The sequence below is a fragment of the Haemaphysalis longicornis genome, unplaced genomic scaffold (genome assembly GCF_048455015.1).
Source record: "Haemaphysalis longicornis isolate Haplotype H1 unplaced genomic scaffold, Haemaphysalis longicornis Haplotype H1 scaffold_4, whole genome shotgun sequence".
NCBI classification, from domain to species: domain Eukaryota; kingdom Metazoa; phylum Arthropoda; class Arachnida; order Ixodida; family Ixodidae; genus Haemaphysalis; species Haemaphysalis longicornis.
This window is the reverse complement of record NW_027526361.1, coordinates 749,477-764,389: the sequence shown is the minus strand read 5'-3', so window position 1 is coordinate 764,389 and position 14,913 is coordinate 749,477. Positions and strand designations below refer to the sequence as shown.

General features: G+C 44.0%; 2 protein-coding genes across 8 annotated transcripts in view; both read left to right on the top strand.

Annotated features, from left to right (window-relative positions):
• The window catches only part of Rols (zinc-RING finger and ankyrin repeat domain-containing protein rolling pebbles), a 403,382-nt gene that overhangs the window by 248,450 nt on the left and 140,019 nt on the right, over window positions 1-14,913 (top strand). For all 6 annotated transcript variants that reach the window (XM_077705637.1, XM_077705635.1, XM_077705636.1 and 3 more), the window contains one exon: window positions 14,035-14,229. In XM_077705637.1, the coding sequence (XP_077561763.1) occupies window positions 14,035-14,229 (195 nt within the window). The remainder of the gene's footprint in view (window positions 1-14,034; window positions 14,230-14,913) is intronic.
• LOC144178103 (uncharacterized) lies at window positions 2,087-12,916 on the top strand. Of its 2 annotated transcripts, none has more exons than XM_077705643.1 (6): window positions 2,087-2,279; window positions 3,993-4,062; window positions 4,139-4,336; window positions 4,836-4,903; window positions 6,521-6,599; window positions 12,334-12,916. In XM_077705643.1, the coding sequence occupies exons 1-5, from the start codon at window positions 2,238-2,240 to the stop codon at window positions 6,566-6,568; spliced, it is 426 nt and encodes a 141-aa protein (XP_077561769.1). In that variant the 5' UTR covers window positions 2,087-2,237; the 3' UTR covers window positions 6,569-6,599; window positions 12,334-12,916. The 2 variants fall into 2 exon arrangements, with proteins under 2 accessions (XP_077561769.1, XP_077561768.1); XM_077705642.1 differs by having other exon boundaries at window positions 3,957-4,062; window positions 12,334-12,914.

Genomic DNA, 14,913 nt, shown 5'->3' with positions numbered 1-14,913 from the left:
CTTCTTTATAGCGGATATTATTTTGTTTAGCTTCTGCAACTACTTTAAGGGCTATTTCATACACTCTAAAAAAAAAGAGAGTCCAAAGGGAGTCGTCGCTGCAATGACTCCCTTAGACTCTACTAAGACCCTCTTTTACGCTCCACGACCCTCTTTAAAACAGGGAGGGGTCACGGGACTCTTGCACTTTGCAATGGGAGTCACGGGTCAACAGCATTTTTAGCATATATTTATTGACTGATTGAATTTCCACAGTGATACTTAGGTTTGTTGCTACCGTATTGCAAGATTTAGTGGCGCAGATACAAAAACATGAAAAGTAAGGGCACACAGGTGTGTGTCCCGTGACTTTGTCCGCTTCTGCGCAAACGGTACAAAATTTGATTTTCTAGGACTGTAAAGCATAAAAAATCTAACGCTGTTTATGGAACACACAAGGTTGAAACGCCAAGCTTTCTACGATACAAACGCAAAGTCCACAATGCAAAGTGCTGAGCTAAGCTAATGGGGTGAATATGATTTTTAGAGTGTAATTGGGTCATCTGAATATGCTGCTTCGGTTAGCTCAGTGTTGTCATTGATTTGGACTTTGGCGGATAGGAGTGTGGACTTTTCATTTGTATCGGAGAAAGCTTCGCCTTTTTCATCCTGCTCCTCTTCGTCTTCTTATTATTCTTTTTCAATATGTGCCCTCCAAATTTGTAAAGTTGGCTTTCCTACTTCGCGTTTTATCAACGACACCACAATTTGCCCTCCCATTGTTTAAAGTTGGCTTTCCTGCGCTGAGTTTATCATCATCATCACCACCGTAAGCCCTCCCATTTGATAAAGCTGGCTTTCCTGCAGTGCGTACAGCCGTAAAAGCGCCATGAGTGGGCATAGAGAGGTTCACTTTAACAATATTTTTGAATATGTCGTATCAGAAAGCAATCATCTACAATACATACCATACCTGTGGTAGCCAAATTATTTTGTTCTTACAATTGTCGGTAACTCTGGGCGAATGGAAATGCTAAAGTGCGCAAAGACAAGCAAATAATTTAACATTGCATAGAAGCCACATGTAACAATAACACAATATACTTAATATATACGAATTAAAGTCTTTACTGCAATGCTGTTCAATGTTGATGAAATAAGCAGAAAGTATGATTGACATTGCTTCTGTATATGATTTAAATGGGTTGTCTATTTTTTACGTTAAAAACATTGCCAACTGTGCACCGGATAACGCTCTGCGAATAAGAACACGAATAAAACTATGCTTCGTAATATATATTGCTACGCAACTAAATGGCCTTCTCAGGGACCCTACAAAATAGGCGGGAGAATATCAGGACGTGTGGCGTGTACGTAACTAGCTTTTGCGCCACAATTCTGCAGCTCTACAATTCAGCCTCTCTATGCACGATGTTGCGTGCCTGCTTTCTTGCAAAGCTTCGTTGTCGTGCAACAAAGCCTACTTTACTGCAGATGTTATTCTCATTCGCGTTTTACCCATTAAGCAGTATGTTCACTGCTTCATGTTCCACTAGTAATTTTGTTCATTAAGTACATATCGATGTAAGGCATCGCACTTGCGCGCGTACAGAGCTCTGGGTTCAGATGTCGTGTAAACTTACACCAAGCTGCCAGACCAAAAAGCAGAATTCAAGTGTTAGTCATTCAAATCCTTACTTGTAGTTGCTTTTATTCAATAAAAACTACTTCATATTGCGACAATCTTTTTATTTAAATGATTGATGCATGTTGCTCACAATTATTATATATTTGAACCTGTGTGCGAGCGTCGCCTCTTTTAGTGCGTTTAAAAAAGCCGCCAAGTAGTCACGTGACTGATTTGCGTTCGTTTTATAAGAACTTCTGTACATTACGTAAAACGTACATGTATAAAAAGTTGCTGCCAGAACCAGATTTCTTTTGTCTAGCGTTTGCTTTAAAACTCAATAACAAGAATACAAATGCAAATATTTTAGACAACGCGAATCAATAGAATCCACTGCGAGCCAAGTGGAGTAAGCCAGTGAGTGGCGCGAACATGGAGGAACATGGAGGAATGGCGCGAAGGCAGCGGGGCGAGTTGACGCATTTTTGTCGAATTCACGTATCAAAACCGCTGCGGGATGGAAACGGCGTGACACCGGTATGAAATTTGCTGTGCGGAATTCATTGCGCACCGCCTGAAATCGTCTACTAGAGTTCTTCAGTTCGGCAAGTCGACGGCGTGCTACGGTTGAATGCGAAGCCGGAACAAAGGCTGTGTCATCGTGTTTTTTCACGTGAGTACTGTCCCTGCTAATAATACCAAGTGAAATAGTTGTCTCGGTTAGCTTTCCGGACACATGCCGAAAAAGTTGCATATGCTGTGCTTGTTTGCTTGCTGCCTGGCGCCTCGTAAGCATTGTGAAATCTCTCCTTCGCCCCCTCCTCCCTATTTGAGACTGTTCTAAGCTATCGCGCTCGCGAGACCGGCTGCCGCCGCCGCGACCGCCCTTCCTCGCGGCTGCTCGCGGTCTGCGGGCCGCGATATGCGTCGTGAAACTGCCGTACTCCCTGTTCTGTGGCCGTACTCGCTCGCCCACGCGCCCATACAGCGTACGCGTTGACCGTGTGCTGGCGGCGTTGTCGGGAAAAAAAAAGTTGGCAAGAGGTGAGGACGCAGGAAATGTAGTTAAACAGATGAGAATTTGCAATGTGCAAGGGGGAGAAAATAGTATGCATATGCAGGACACGGAGAGAGAGTTCGGGCCGCGCGCCAGCGAGCGAGTACGGCAGTTCCACAACGCCTGACGTTGCCAAGCTTCACGAGCTAATGACGAAGCCCGTCTTTGAGTTCACGTAGAGTTCACAGGGGCACAGAATTCATATACGTGGAAATTGAAGGTGAAAGGCGGACATGTGGCCTCGCAGGGAACTAAGTCTCGGGGTGTGTGTGTGGGGAGGAGGGGTATTTTACACGCCTACGAGGCGCCTGTTCTAACTTGTTCATGCCGTCCGTATTCTTCAGCACACCCTCCTTTTGCCCTCGTCCATTAGCCCACGTCAAGCTTGTCTCTAGCTCTACTGTTGTGTTCGCTGTCTAACGGCTGCTTTTTGCACCGTCGGTCGCAGAAAACCATTTGACTGTTGGGCGGAGCGGTACAATTCTGTAATACACGGCGCTAGTTTGCAATGGCAGGCTATTCAAAAGTGTGTCAAGTGTTCCCTTTTTATTCTGTAGTTTTCTTCTTTGACGTTTCGTGAAATAACAAACCGAACTACAAAAAAAACAGTACATGGGGGGTGTAAATCGTTTTGAACCCTTTGGTGCAGCGTCATTTTTAACACTGGTCTGCCCGTATAGGCAAACTTGTTGGGACCGTTTAGTGTCCTTTTTATGGGGAAAAGCCATTATGAATGGCATATTGGCATGTATTGTCACGTTCGCGCGATATTTGCAGGTAAAGAAAATAGGCCCTAATGCAAAATGAATCCTTTAATATAGGCATCAAAAGAAGCCTGGAGCATGCTAAATATTCTTTTGAAGGTAGGTTGTGCTTTTTATGATCACATAGACGGACACAAGAAAACTACGTACAATTTCACGAGTAGACGGCGCCATCTTCTCGTGAAAGCGGACGTTTTTCTTGTGCCCGTCTCTGTGATCGTAACAAGAGCAATTTTCCTTCAAAAGCTTACACCAATTAGCCCGACATAAAGCTGTGCAAAATATTACATGTCCTGATCACACACTCAAAGTGTACTTTCTGTATTTAGTGAGTCGCCAGTTTGCATCATTATTGTCTGCCAGACATGTTGTCACTTGGGCATTACTCCAGCGTGCAGACCAGTGTTGCACAAGTAGACATGCTTCAGCGCTCTTCCTGTCACCCTCATCTTTTGCGCAGTCTTTCAACTAGCCAGCAACCAAGTCTTCATCTTCCCTCTCGTTATATTTTGTATGTACTGTATTTCAGAGCCATAAACACATCAGCTTGTCTACATTAATTAAGGAGGAGGTGCTCAAGCAAGGAACAAGGTTCGGGTGGAGGCCGATCGCGGAACCAGAGGACTCTGAAGCTGGTGAGCTAACCAGGACTGGAGATGGGCCTGCGGATTCTGTGTACCAGAGGTTCCAGACGAGCGAGTTGGCTTGCAGACAACCGGGCTCGGTTCTACACCTGGCCGCGGTTGGTGGCCACGGCCCAGGATGGATCACCACACCTGCCACGCAGGGCGTGGTGCTGCCTGTGCTGCTTTGTCCGAGCAGTACATGCATTCGGGGGCCAATGCTCTGCTGCAACCTGGACCAACGATGACCCGCGGCACACATCGCTGAATGGGGCTTCTCGTGTTGGTGAGAGCATTTCCGTTTTTCTCTTCGCTTGAACTGGATTTCGGGGGCTGCACGTTGACCCTTGTGTCCTTGTTTGGTGCTAAGTTTCCCTTTCACCGTTCGCCATTGTAACTCATTATGTTCCCTTTCTCCCGAGTTCCGTGTGAACGTGTCACACTCCTGCTAGGCCAAGAGAACCTTCGCATCAACAATTAATTTTTCCCGAAAGGTTAGAGTGTCAAGCACCATACACTTGGCTGTTTGGCATGGAAAGACTCAGCATTTGAAACATGTCATAACAGCAGGTAAAATCTTGCAGGGCTGCAGATTTTCATCGACATGGCTGTGTGAGGTTATGCGGGTTTGTAGTAGGTTTCAGGGGATATAAAATTTGCTTGTGCCTGCTTTGGACTGGCCCTTGAGACTTCGAATTGCTTGTGCGGTTGACGTCTGTGTAAAATTGTCATTTGTTGCAACTGCTCCTGCCCTTACTTTTTGCCTTCACCTTTGGCTCTATCAGGTATGGCTGCTCTTAATCCTCAAGTCCTGTGGATGTCCATGCTCACGGGGTACTTTGCCTTTTTGGAGGTTTGTACTACACTTGTCTCTATCTAAGTTCTTTCAGTTCAGCTCGTAACCCCCATTTGCTCTCCTAGAGATCGCATAAATATTGTTGATTTCAAATTAATTCCAAATAACGGTTAGCTACTGTTATTGCATGAAGGCATCTTTGGATGTTAAAATGCTGTGAAAATTGTTAAAAATTGAACTTTGGTGTCACTTCTTTTTTATTCCCAGAGAGGTTGTGTCAGTTTTGTGCTTTTTGTTTACGCACCAAAGGCTTCACATAAAAAAACCAAAGCTTCATAATACTAATGGGTCATTCCACGTGAAACGTTCTGGCCCAAAAATTGGCCACCGCCAATTCCGTTGAGAAAAGCAGGTGAAGGAATCCTGAAATACTATGAATACGTCGAAACCTTCATACAACAGCTGTAGAAACCCTAACCAGGATTTGAATATTCAGACAGATTTGATCAGTGGACAAAGCTTCCTCAAGGCAATATTACACTAAAATAATGCCGAGCACGGCAAACACTAGTTCGGAAAAGTTTTTTTTCCACCCTCCGGTTTTGTGAGCAATGTAACCAACATAAATGAAAACATGCAAACCAGTTATTCTCGATAGCACAAGGGCAAAGGAGACTGGGGGAGGGTAAAATAGGGGACAGAAGAAAAGGAGGGCTGGTCAGCCTTAAGAGCAGAAATTGACAAAGGGAGCAATAGAAGAATGGAAACTTGAAGGGAACAGTGCAACAACGCCTTCCCGGAGGGCTCAAATTGGTGCGAGGGGCCAAATATGGCCTACCGTCGAAACAAAATCTAAGTAAAATTATCAAGCTAGATAGAAGTTCCAGACGGAGTTCACTATGTGCGGTGCGGCTTCTGTCTTCACTTGCGGCAACTTTTGCTATGTATATTGCACATCTGATATGTTTAATCATTTTTGTGGGCCACAACACAGGAAGAAGCAGTTTTCCTCCCTTCATTGACCAGGGCAGTAGTCTGATGTGAAGTGAAGTTTAGAAGCGAACACATGCCCAGAAAATGCTAGGAAAACACCTAAGAGGACGTGGTGGAGAAGCGCCACTCTAATGTAGCAGGGCCGGCAGAACTCTCTTGTCTGTCGACATTTTTTAGTGCTAGCCCATATTGCGCCTCTCATGCCAAAGCCTCAGTGAGAAATTTGAAAATATTGTGTGTTGCTTGCGTATTTCTGACTAATGTATTTCGGGCTTGGAAGGAAGCCGAGTGAGTACTGAAAAGCTAGTTCTTTCAAACTAAACAAAGCTGTATTCAGTCTTTATGGACCCTTTACTGCATGTGTTATTGCTTGCTTGCTGCAGAAACAGTGCTGACGTTGTCATCTGTGTGTTTACAGCAATTCCGCGTTTTTCACAAACTTGTAATCCAGTTCCACTTCTAATACTGCTAAATGAAAGTAGTGCGGAAGTAGAGACCCTGATAATAAAGCAATTGTTAATACACCGTGAAAATATGAGGAACGTAGCAATTACCACATTGCATTTGTTAAGCTGGAGCCCTGTGGATATTTTTCCTTATGGCCTCCTCTATACTCTTTTGTTGGTCCCCCACATCTTATTAATTTCCATGTCAGTGATATGTATTTTTTTTTATCATTAGATGCAAGAGGGGTGGATACACTGTCCTGCGGCCTGTTTTGCTGAATGAAAGTGGTGTCAAAGCCTTCAGAGAAGCACTGGTAAGTACAGCAGTAATTACTTTTAATGAAATCACTTCGCAGGAGCTTTGCAAAAACTGAGTGTTGCTTCTTTGTGTGGTTTTAGAATTTTTAGAAAAACGGTTGTGTCAGCGAAATTGCTTAAATTTCTTGGAATCGTTCCCAGTCTTCAAAAATCATCTATCGATTTCTCTATAATCTCACTCCGAATAATCTTCAAAAAAAAAAACCCGAAGAAGCAGACAAAAAAGGCATATTGTGAGCTACTAGCTACCAACCTTCAAAACAACTCCCTGGTCTGATAACCACGCCACCACTGTGACACCGTGACACACCTCCTAAATTTCCCATACGGACCCTGGCATCAATGAATATCTTGATGTGTGGGTGGGTTTTGTATTTTTAAGCTATTTTGGCAGTGATAACGCTCGTTTCTCACGAAATGGTCTTCCAGATCGGCCTAGTCATGCTAATACTACAAGCAATTAGGTTAAAGCTCCCATATTCAACTCATAAAAAGCTCTCACACAGTTGCAATTTCAACAACTTCAGCCAACGTAGTCATGAATAAAATGAGCCACTAGAAAAAGTTGTCTTTAGTAACAGTTTTCTAAGAAAAATAGCTTGGTTGAATTTGTCTCATGACAGCTGATTAAAGCTAGAGTTTAAAGGTAATTGTTTTTCTGTGAACGAAGCGATGCTTCCTACTACTAAAACCTGTCCCGAACATAAAAACGCTCGAGACGGCCCGAAAATCCAGAAGCTGCCGTATGCATTGCGATGCTCGCTAAGTACACTACTTCTGGCGTTGACGCTGATATCTGCTAAGAATAGACTTCGGAATATGGCACGCAGACTGGGCGGTAACTTTCTTTTTATCGCAGAAAGTCTACCAATTTTTGGGGTCTAACAAAACATTTTTGTGTAAACATATTGATTAGGCACATTCTGCATCAGCTCTAAATGCAGATTATTCGATGCCCTTTCCAACAAGAGCAGATTCGCAAATTAACAAAATCAGTTTTTGGCCAAACGTTGCAAATATGGATAAGTTGTGTATATCAGTTCGCAAATAGTTTAAAAAGTTTGGAGTATAACTTTTACCAAACATAAAAAACACATCTTGGAAAAAAGTTTAGTTGCCCAGTACAATTTGTCAGATATGAAAAACATGTTACCATGTGTGGTGCCCTCGTTCTGCAGTGAAGCCCTACCTCTGTTTCAAAATATGCAATTTTGGATAGTTTACTGAAAAAAAAAAAACGGGTGGTTTGGCATTATTAGAGGCACTATTTGTCCCCACATGATGTAGAAACATCTTGTCAATGGTTGACATCGCATTAATGGTAAGGTAAAAATTCGGGATAGGACAAAAACTGCTTGGGGCTGAAAACAAAACTCGTTCACTGTCAGTTTACTATCATGCACCTGTTGAAGCTTTCACTTGCTGGTTGTTATAATCTTCTGGCTCACTTTTCTAACCCTGCTTTCAGGAATGAGATGCGATGCACTGGAGCAGTGCCCAGCTAGCTATCCCCGAGTAACTGTTGCGTGACAAATGAAAAAGGCGTTCAGCTCTATGAGCCTCCTGCATTGCACCTCCACCTAACAATTTAGAAAACAAACAATACCAAACTTGTGGCAGACTGTCAGAATATGTAGTTCTACTGAGGAGCAACTCTAGACCTCCGAAAATATCCTCGTACAGAATCAAAACTGAAGCCAATTTTAAGCTCTCTCTCCTTGCCTTAACTGATGTCCGATGACTTGAGGTTATCAATTGACTTTCAACTGGAACTCTTATTGCACAAGTAAGGCATGGGTGAAGTGAAATCACAAACGGCATGCTTTTTTTGAGGAAAAGTAGTGGGCAACGAAGGCGTTAAGGCAAATCGGGTTGAAGTTCTCTGTCTAGTAGTGCCAAATATAAATTGCGCAATGCAGAAATGAAACAAATGACAGGAAAAGGGCTGAAAATGCTAAGTGCACTTGTCAGACATGCGGAGACATCCACGAATACTTTGACTGAAAAAAAGCTACCCGTCCTCTAAACCAAAGCTCACTAGTGCATACCTGGTGTCATTTTCTGGTAGTTCTCACCTTTAAACGCAGTCGGATTGCAAAGCTGACGACATCATTTGATACTTGACTTCTGTGAGCCATTTGATCAAAAAATCTAATGGTAATGCAGCGTAACCACAAGTGACATCCTTTTTTGTATAGCGCAGCAGCCATGGCACCTATCGAAACAACACATGCTGCTCAACTCTCAAAAACACCGTCAGAAATTTCAGTGTAGCCAGAGCAGGAAAATTAGAACTGATTCTAAAACTGCAGTGCCTAGACTAACCAGTGGGATGCGTTAGTTGCAAGAGAAATGACAACATGGATATCAGGAATATACAGCATTGATGATCGGTGATCGGTGCTTTATATTGCCGATTTTGTGATGTTGTAGTTGTTTCTCATGTACCACGGTGGTTAGTCTAGACACTACACGTTTAGGCAACCTTGAGATTTTCGGCAGTTTTTTGCAAGGTGAGGTGTGTATGTTTCTCAGAAGGGAGCGTTGCTGCTGCGCTTGATAAAAAAGCATGCGACTCGTGGTCATGCCGCATTACCATGGAATTTTCTTGACCAAAAGTCCTCCAGCAAGCCAAATACCAAATCATTTTGCCAGTTTTGCAATCCGATGGCAGTGACAGATGATAATTACCTGGAAATGACACCAGCTTTCCACTACTGAGCTTTGGTTCAAAAAAAGGGTCGTTTTATTTTGTGAAAGCTTATTTCTGAAGGTTCCCCGCATGTGTATCAAGTGGACCTGGCATTTTGAGCCACTTTCCAGCAGTTTTCATTCTGATTGATTGATTGTAGGGTTTAACGCGCCGACGCAACGCAGGCGATGAGGCGCGCCGTAGTGGAGGGCTCCGGATTAATTTTGACCACCTTGCGCGCCGAAATCTCGAAGCGCCGAAGCGTGCGCCGAAATCTCGTACACACGGGCATTTTTGCTTTTCGCCTCCATCAGAAAAGCGGCCGCCGCGGCCGCGAATCGAGCAGTTTTCATTCTGTTTGTGTGTTGCAAACCTAATATTTTGTGCTACTACGCAGTTACCCAACTTCAAGCCGATTTGCCATAGCACCCCCGTCGCCCTCTACTATTCCTCGAAAAAAGAACGCCTTTTGTGATATCGCTTCACTCATGCCCTACTTTTGCGATAACAGCTCCAGCTGAAACTCGAAAAATAACACCAAGTCATTGGATATCAGCTCAGACAAGTAGAGATTTCCAATCAGCCTTGAACACTGCCAGCTGTTCACTGGCCAGTTTTGTTAGTACGAGGCTATTTTTGGAGGTCTAGTGTTGCTTCTTACTGCCACTGTCTATTCTGGCAGTCTCCAAAAGGTTTGATATGGTGCCTTTTTGAAAATGTTAGGCAGCACTCTTTTCGCCGTGCGAAAGCTTGCTGGGCACAATTCTAGTGCATCGCAAGTTATTCCTGCAAGCAGGGCTACCATAGCGAGTCAGAAGATGACAATAAACCGCAAGTGGAAGTTCGGGTAGATAAGTGATGATCAGAATGTCAACAAAAATGCACCACTGAGATTGGTTTTAAATTCCAAGTGGATTTTTTGGCATCTCTTGCTTGCCGTGAATCTGGTGCTTGCTGTAGTCCTTAATAAGATGTTTTTACATCACGTGGGGACTAAGTTGGACCCCTAATAATATCAAACCATTTCAGAGAACCATCCAAAATTGTGTATTTTGGAATGAATATTCGGCTTCACCACGAGACGCGGGCACCATGCGTGCAAGCACCATGTGGGCACCACGGGGACAAATTAATTTTCACTAGTGAATTTTTTCTTGGACAGGATTTTTTAATGTAAACCTTCAAAAGCGTATTCTAAATTTTTTCCACTATTGGTGGTTTGTTATACACAACTTCTTTTTTTTTTCATTTTTCTTTACGGTGACAAAATTTTGATTTGGTTTTTTTTTTGCGATCATTATTTATGCAAACATTACACAACTGGTGCTAGCAAGGGCGTTGAATCATCCGCATTTTTGCCACTGCACTATGTGCCTAACCAACACATTTAGCAAAAAGAAATGTTTTCTTAGAGCCCTAAAAACTGGTCAATTTTCTGCGGTAACAAAAGATTTGAAATCAACGCTGGTGTCAGCTTTACTGCATGACTCTGAATTTGTGCAGAGAAGCCCCTCTAGTGCATGAGAAGTTCGAGAACAAAAAATTGGACATCCAAAGTCAATAAATTGGGATAGGGAAACTAATTATTGTGGCATGTCCCATCAAGGCTGTAGTGTCAGCTTTACTGCATCGCTCACAACTCGTGCAGAAAAGCCCATCCAGGGAATTAGAAACTTTGGAACAAGTTTTGTGCCAAATTTAATTATATGAGAAGTTAAAAAATCAGGGTACAGAAACTGAACGCGTTGACAATAATTCAAATAGACAAGTGGTTTAAAATTTTTCCTTGTGGCCACTAAAAACATGAAGAAACCGAGGCACGTAACAAGGCAGTGGTGCCCTTTGTACTGACAACTTAGGTTTCTTTTCCATCAGTAATAAGTGTGATCTAGATAACTACAACTGTAAGCATTATTTAGTGCTTCATGCTTTCACTTAAGCTAAAAACTGTTGAAGGAAAAAACGAAACGGGGTGCAGACATTGCATGCAGAGTAGAAAATATAGTCAGCGTATTGAATAACTTTAAAAAAGCGTCAAAGTTAATCAGTGAAGCGTAGATAGAAGGTTCAGGCAAATTGCTATCAAGCCTAAAAGCAAAAGAAAAGCGCAACAAGCAGCACACCCAGCGGTTTTTGCCCAGGGAATGGGGGGAATCTATGATGTGTCGTTCCCATCTGGAAAGTCGATGTATCCAATTTGTCCCTTGGCGTTTTGCATGTACCCACTCATTGCGAATCATGCAAGTACAAGCCTTTCTTGGGCCAAGTTTGACTTCTGCAAAGAAGCTAAAGCACTGATTTGGGAGCTTTTAGATGTTTATTACATAAAAAACAGGAGCACAGTGAACCTGTATTGCAATGAGCTTGAATATTTAGAAACTTCACTATGATTCCTTTGTTACCATTGTGCGGCCCACTATTAAAGGGTGTCATTTTAGACGATGCACTCAATAAACTTAGTTGCAAGCAAGTGCTTGTCCTATCATCTTCTTTGTCATGTGCTATGGACTCGACTTTTTAAGAACTATGTACCAACTTGCCTCATGCTTTTTACTGAACAGTTTGAGTGAGAATTTGTACCCCTCCAGTGTTTTGCAGTGTGGAGCATGCCCTTTGTGCAGCAGGTGTCTCAGTTCACTTACTGCTTTGTTACTCGTGCTGCCTTTAAGCTTTACATAGATATTTTCATACCATCAAGAGGGGGGAGTAGCAGCCTTTTGCACTCATAAATTCTTAGTCTCCTTCCCTGGAGCTTTCAGATCCTCTTTATGGATGCAATAATTTTTGAAGCCTTTGCATTTCTGGGGTGTCCATATGTGACTTCATACATTATACATATGTTCCCTCATACAAAACATTTCATAACAAAAGCCAAATGGTGAAGCAAGGAAATGTAATGGCAAGAGGTGTGCTCCTCGCCCTCTCTTTTGTCAGGCACTGGGCAGTTAGCCTGTTGTTGATGATTTTACTGTGCTGGCTACAATTTCATTTTGCTTTTGTCTTATCGTTCAATTTCTTTTCATTGATATTTCTAGCAGGTCCGAGACAAGGCCTGGTCCGAGACGCCAGGACCCGAGGACACCTTGCAACGCTTGTGCACGGCTTGTGAAGATTTCTGGATTGACTTCATGGACTTGTGTAAGAAGTCTGCCTTAGAAAAACAGCAACAAGGAAAGAAGCCTTTAAAAATTATTGCAATTTATTTCCACACCAGTTTAACCTTGCACCAGCAGGTATGCAAAGCTGGTTAACACAAAACTTGTTTTTGTGATTTAATATCATGCCTGTTAGTCTAGCAAACCTGCGTTGTGACAAGCCATAGCAAGCAGTAAAACATGCTTAGTGTATCTGTATTTTTAGTCTATTTGCTGGTTATTTTGTGGTTTAAAACAGCTGTGATACCCTAAGCTGGCTTTTCATTCAAATGTGTATCACTTTCGTCTTTAATAAAATAATTTTCAAATACTTTTGGTTTGCTTTGCTATACTTGTATGAAACTGCTCATGAAGCTGCATGCATGTGGGCTAAAATTGCACTTGCACGTATACTGCAATGATTCCACCAGCAGTATTACTGACCATCTCTGGGAAGGTCACCCATACACTTCCACGACTCTGTCGCCATAAGCATCACGGGACTCTTTAAAAGGGGGCGTCCTCACAACTCCTGTTACAGGGTCGCGATGATCATCAGGCAGGGGTCCCGTGACTCTCTTTTTTTCTTTCGTGGCAGTCAGTGCTGACTCTAAGGAGGTAGTCACCCATATTCTACTGTGACTACTGCGACGGGGTCCGTGTGACCCCCTTTCAATAAGAGTAGCGTGACTCTGCGAAAGGGGTCGATGAAGAGTCAAATCTGTGGCAAGTAAATACCCCCCAAAGAGGGTCACAGGGACTCCTTTTTTTCTTAGTGTGTACAGTATGCAGTCATTTAAATACGTCACAAAGCGCCACAACCAACTTTCACTCTGGCTTGTAATTGAAAACACATGTAGGGCGTCGAGGGTCGTCTGCTTTTGTACTACCCAGAGGTGTCGGCCGCTAGGGGCGCTGCATGTCGCCAAAAGCCGTAAAAGGCGCAACTTCCGGCTTATGGAGGAAACGAGGGGAAGGTGCGAGAGTGGCGCAGTGCATCCGAGACCCTGTGCTTACTGAAATACGTTTCTTTTCCGTTTTTGTGACAGGTGCACACATAAAGAAACCTTGCGGCCGTTTGTACTTCGATAATCGTATTGGGGATCGCGCTTCGCCGTCGCGATCGCTCTCATGTGGCTGCCTCGGCGAACTATTGAGGCGAGTGATTGCGGATTCCCGTCGCATCGCTCGTCGCTCGCAAAAATCGCTCCATGTGGTTACCGCTCGTGCCGAGTTGCACGCACTGTTCAAGCTTCTCTCGTCGTCGCGCGTCGTCACGGCGGTCACAAAGTGTGCATGAGCTTGCGCTGTTCAAACGGGAAAAAGAGGGCCGGGAGTTCTTGTTCTTTGGTGTTCCGGTACTTCTTTTTATTGAGATAGCATGCCCGTTGGCATAAATATACTGTTTTGATACGTTGGCGTGTATCAGTTGCCTGTTGTAAATGTATTTTTAATTTCTGTGCTGCATCGCTGTTTGTGTCGGCTGTGAAACGCCACCATTTGTATATTTGGGAATATGTTGGATTACGCGCTGCAGGGGGTGGGGAGCCTCATTCTGTGCCAATTCGCTTACGTGGGCATTTTCCTTGCTCGCCTGCTGCGCAGATCCACGCGCCGTGCGCAAGATGATGGACGAGGTGGCGGTGTCTCCGGCTGCAGGCGGTCGCTGCTGCCCGACGTGCCACGTGCCTTTCGACAAGGGCAAGCGCCGCCGCATCACCGACGACTGCGGCCACGAGCGCTGCTACCACTGCATGCTGACCGCCGACGGGCCCGGATGCCCCATCTGCGCCGCTCAAGGTCTTTTCGGGCGCCACTTGATTCGGGGGGCCAACTGCACTCAAAATTTCAACAAACAGAAAACGTTATCAGCTGCCCAGAAAGACTGCAAGATGCAAAATATTGCCGCGAACCGTGTATGGGTTTGTTTATTTATTGTGTGTTTTTACTGCCGGGCCACGCCCGGCGGTGTTATCTGCGTTCCCAGCAAAGCGCGTCTTCCATTCTTTATTTTTATGCCGCACGGGCTATCACATAAGCAGACTTTCACCCTAACTTCGCTAGCCCAGAATAATCTTCTGTGATCTACAATGTTCTGAATGTGAATCGACGGTTTCAGAAACACTCGCGCCGAAAGATAAAAGATAAAAAAAGAGCGCGCGTCCCGTCTACTGTGTTTCGTTGTCCTCGTCCTTTGCGCTCTTTTTAATTTTCTTGAAGCCATGGACCAACTCGCCCAACAATCCATTTTATTAAGATAAAAGCCTGCAGAGCAGACGCCGCGGCATTCGATTCGACGACACTTGCCTGTGCAAGTCACTTTGTTGACCGCTGCTTCGCCGCCTCTCTATTCTTTTGAGTTGTTATGGGAGGCTAGTTCGCTCCAATAAACTTATTTCTCCTTCAAGACAACTGCGTCGTCCTTGGCTTCGTGACAATATCACAGCTGAAATGCGCGTATCAGCGGCGCAAACGACCATCAGA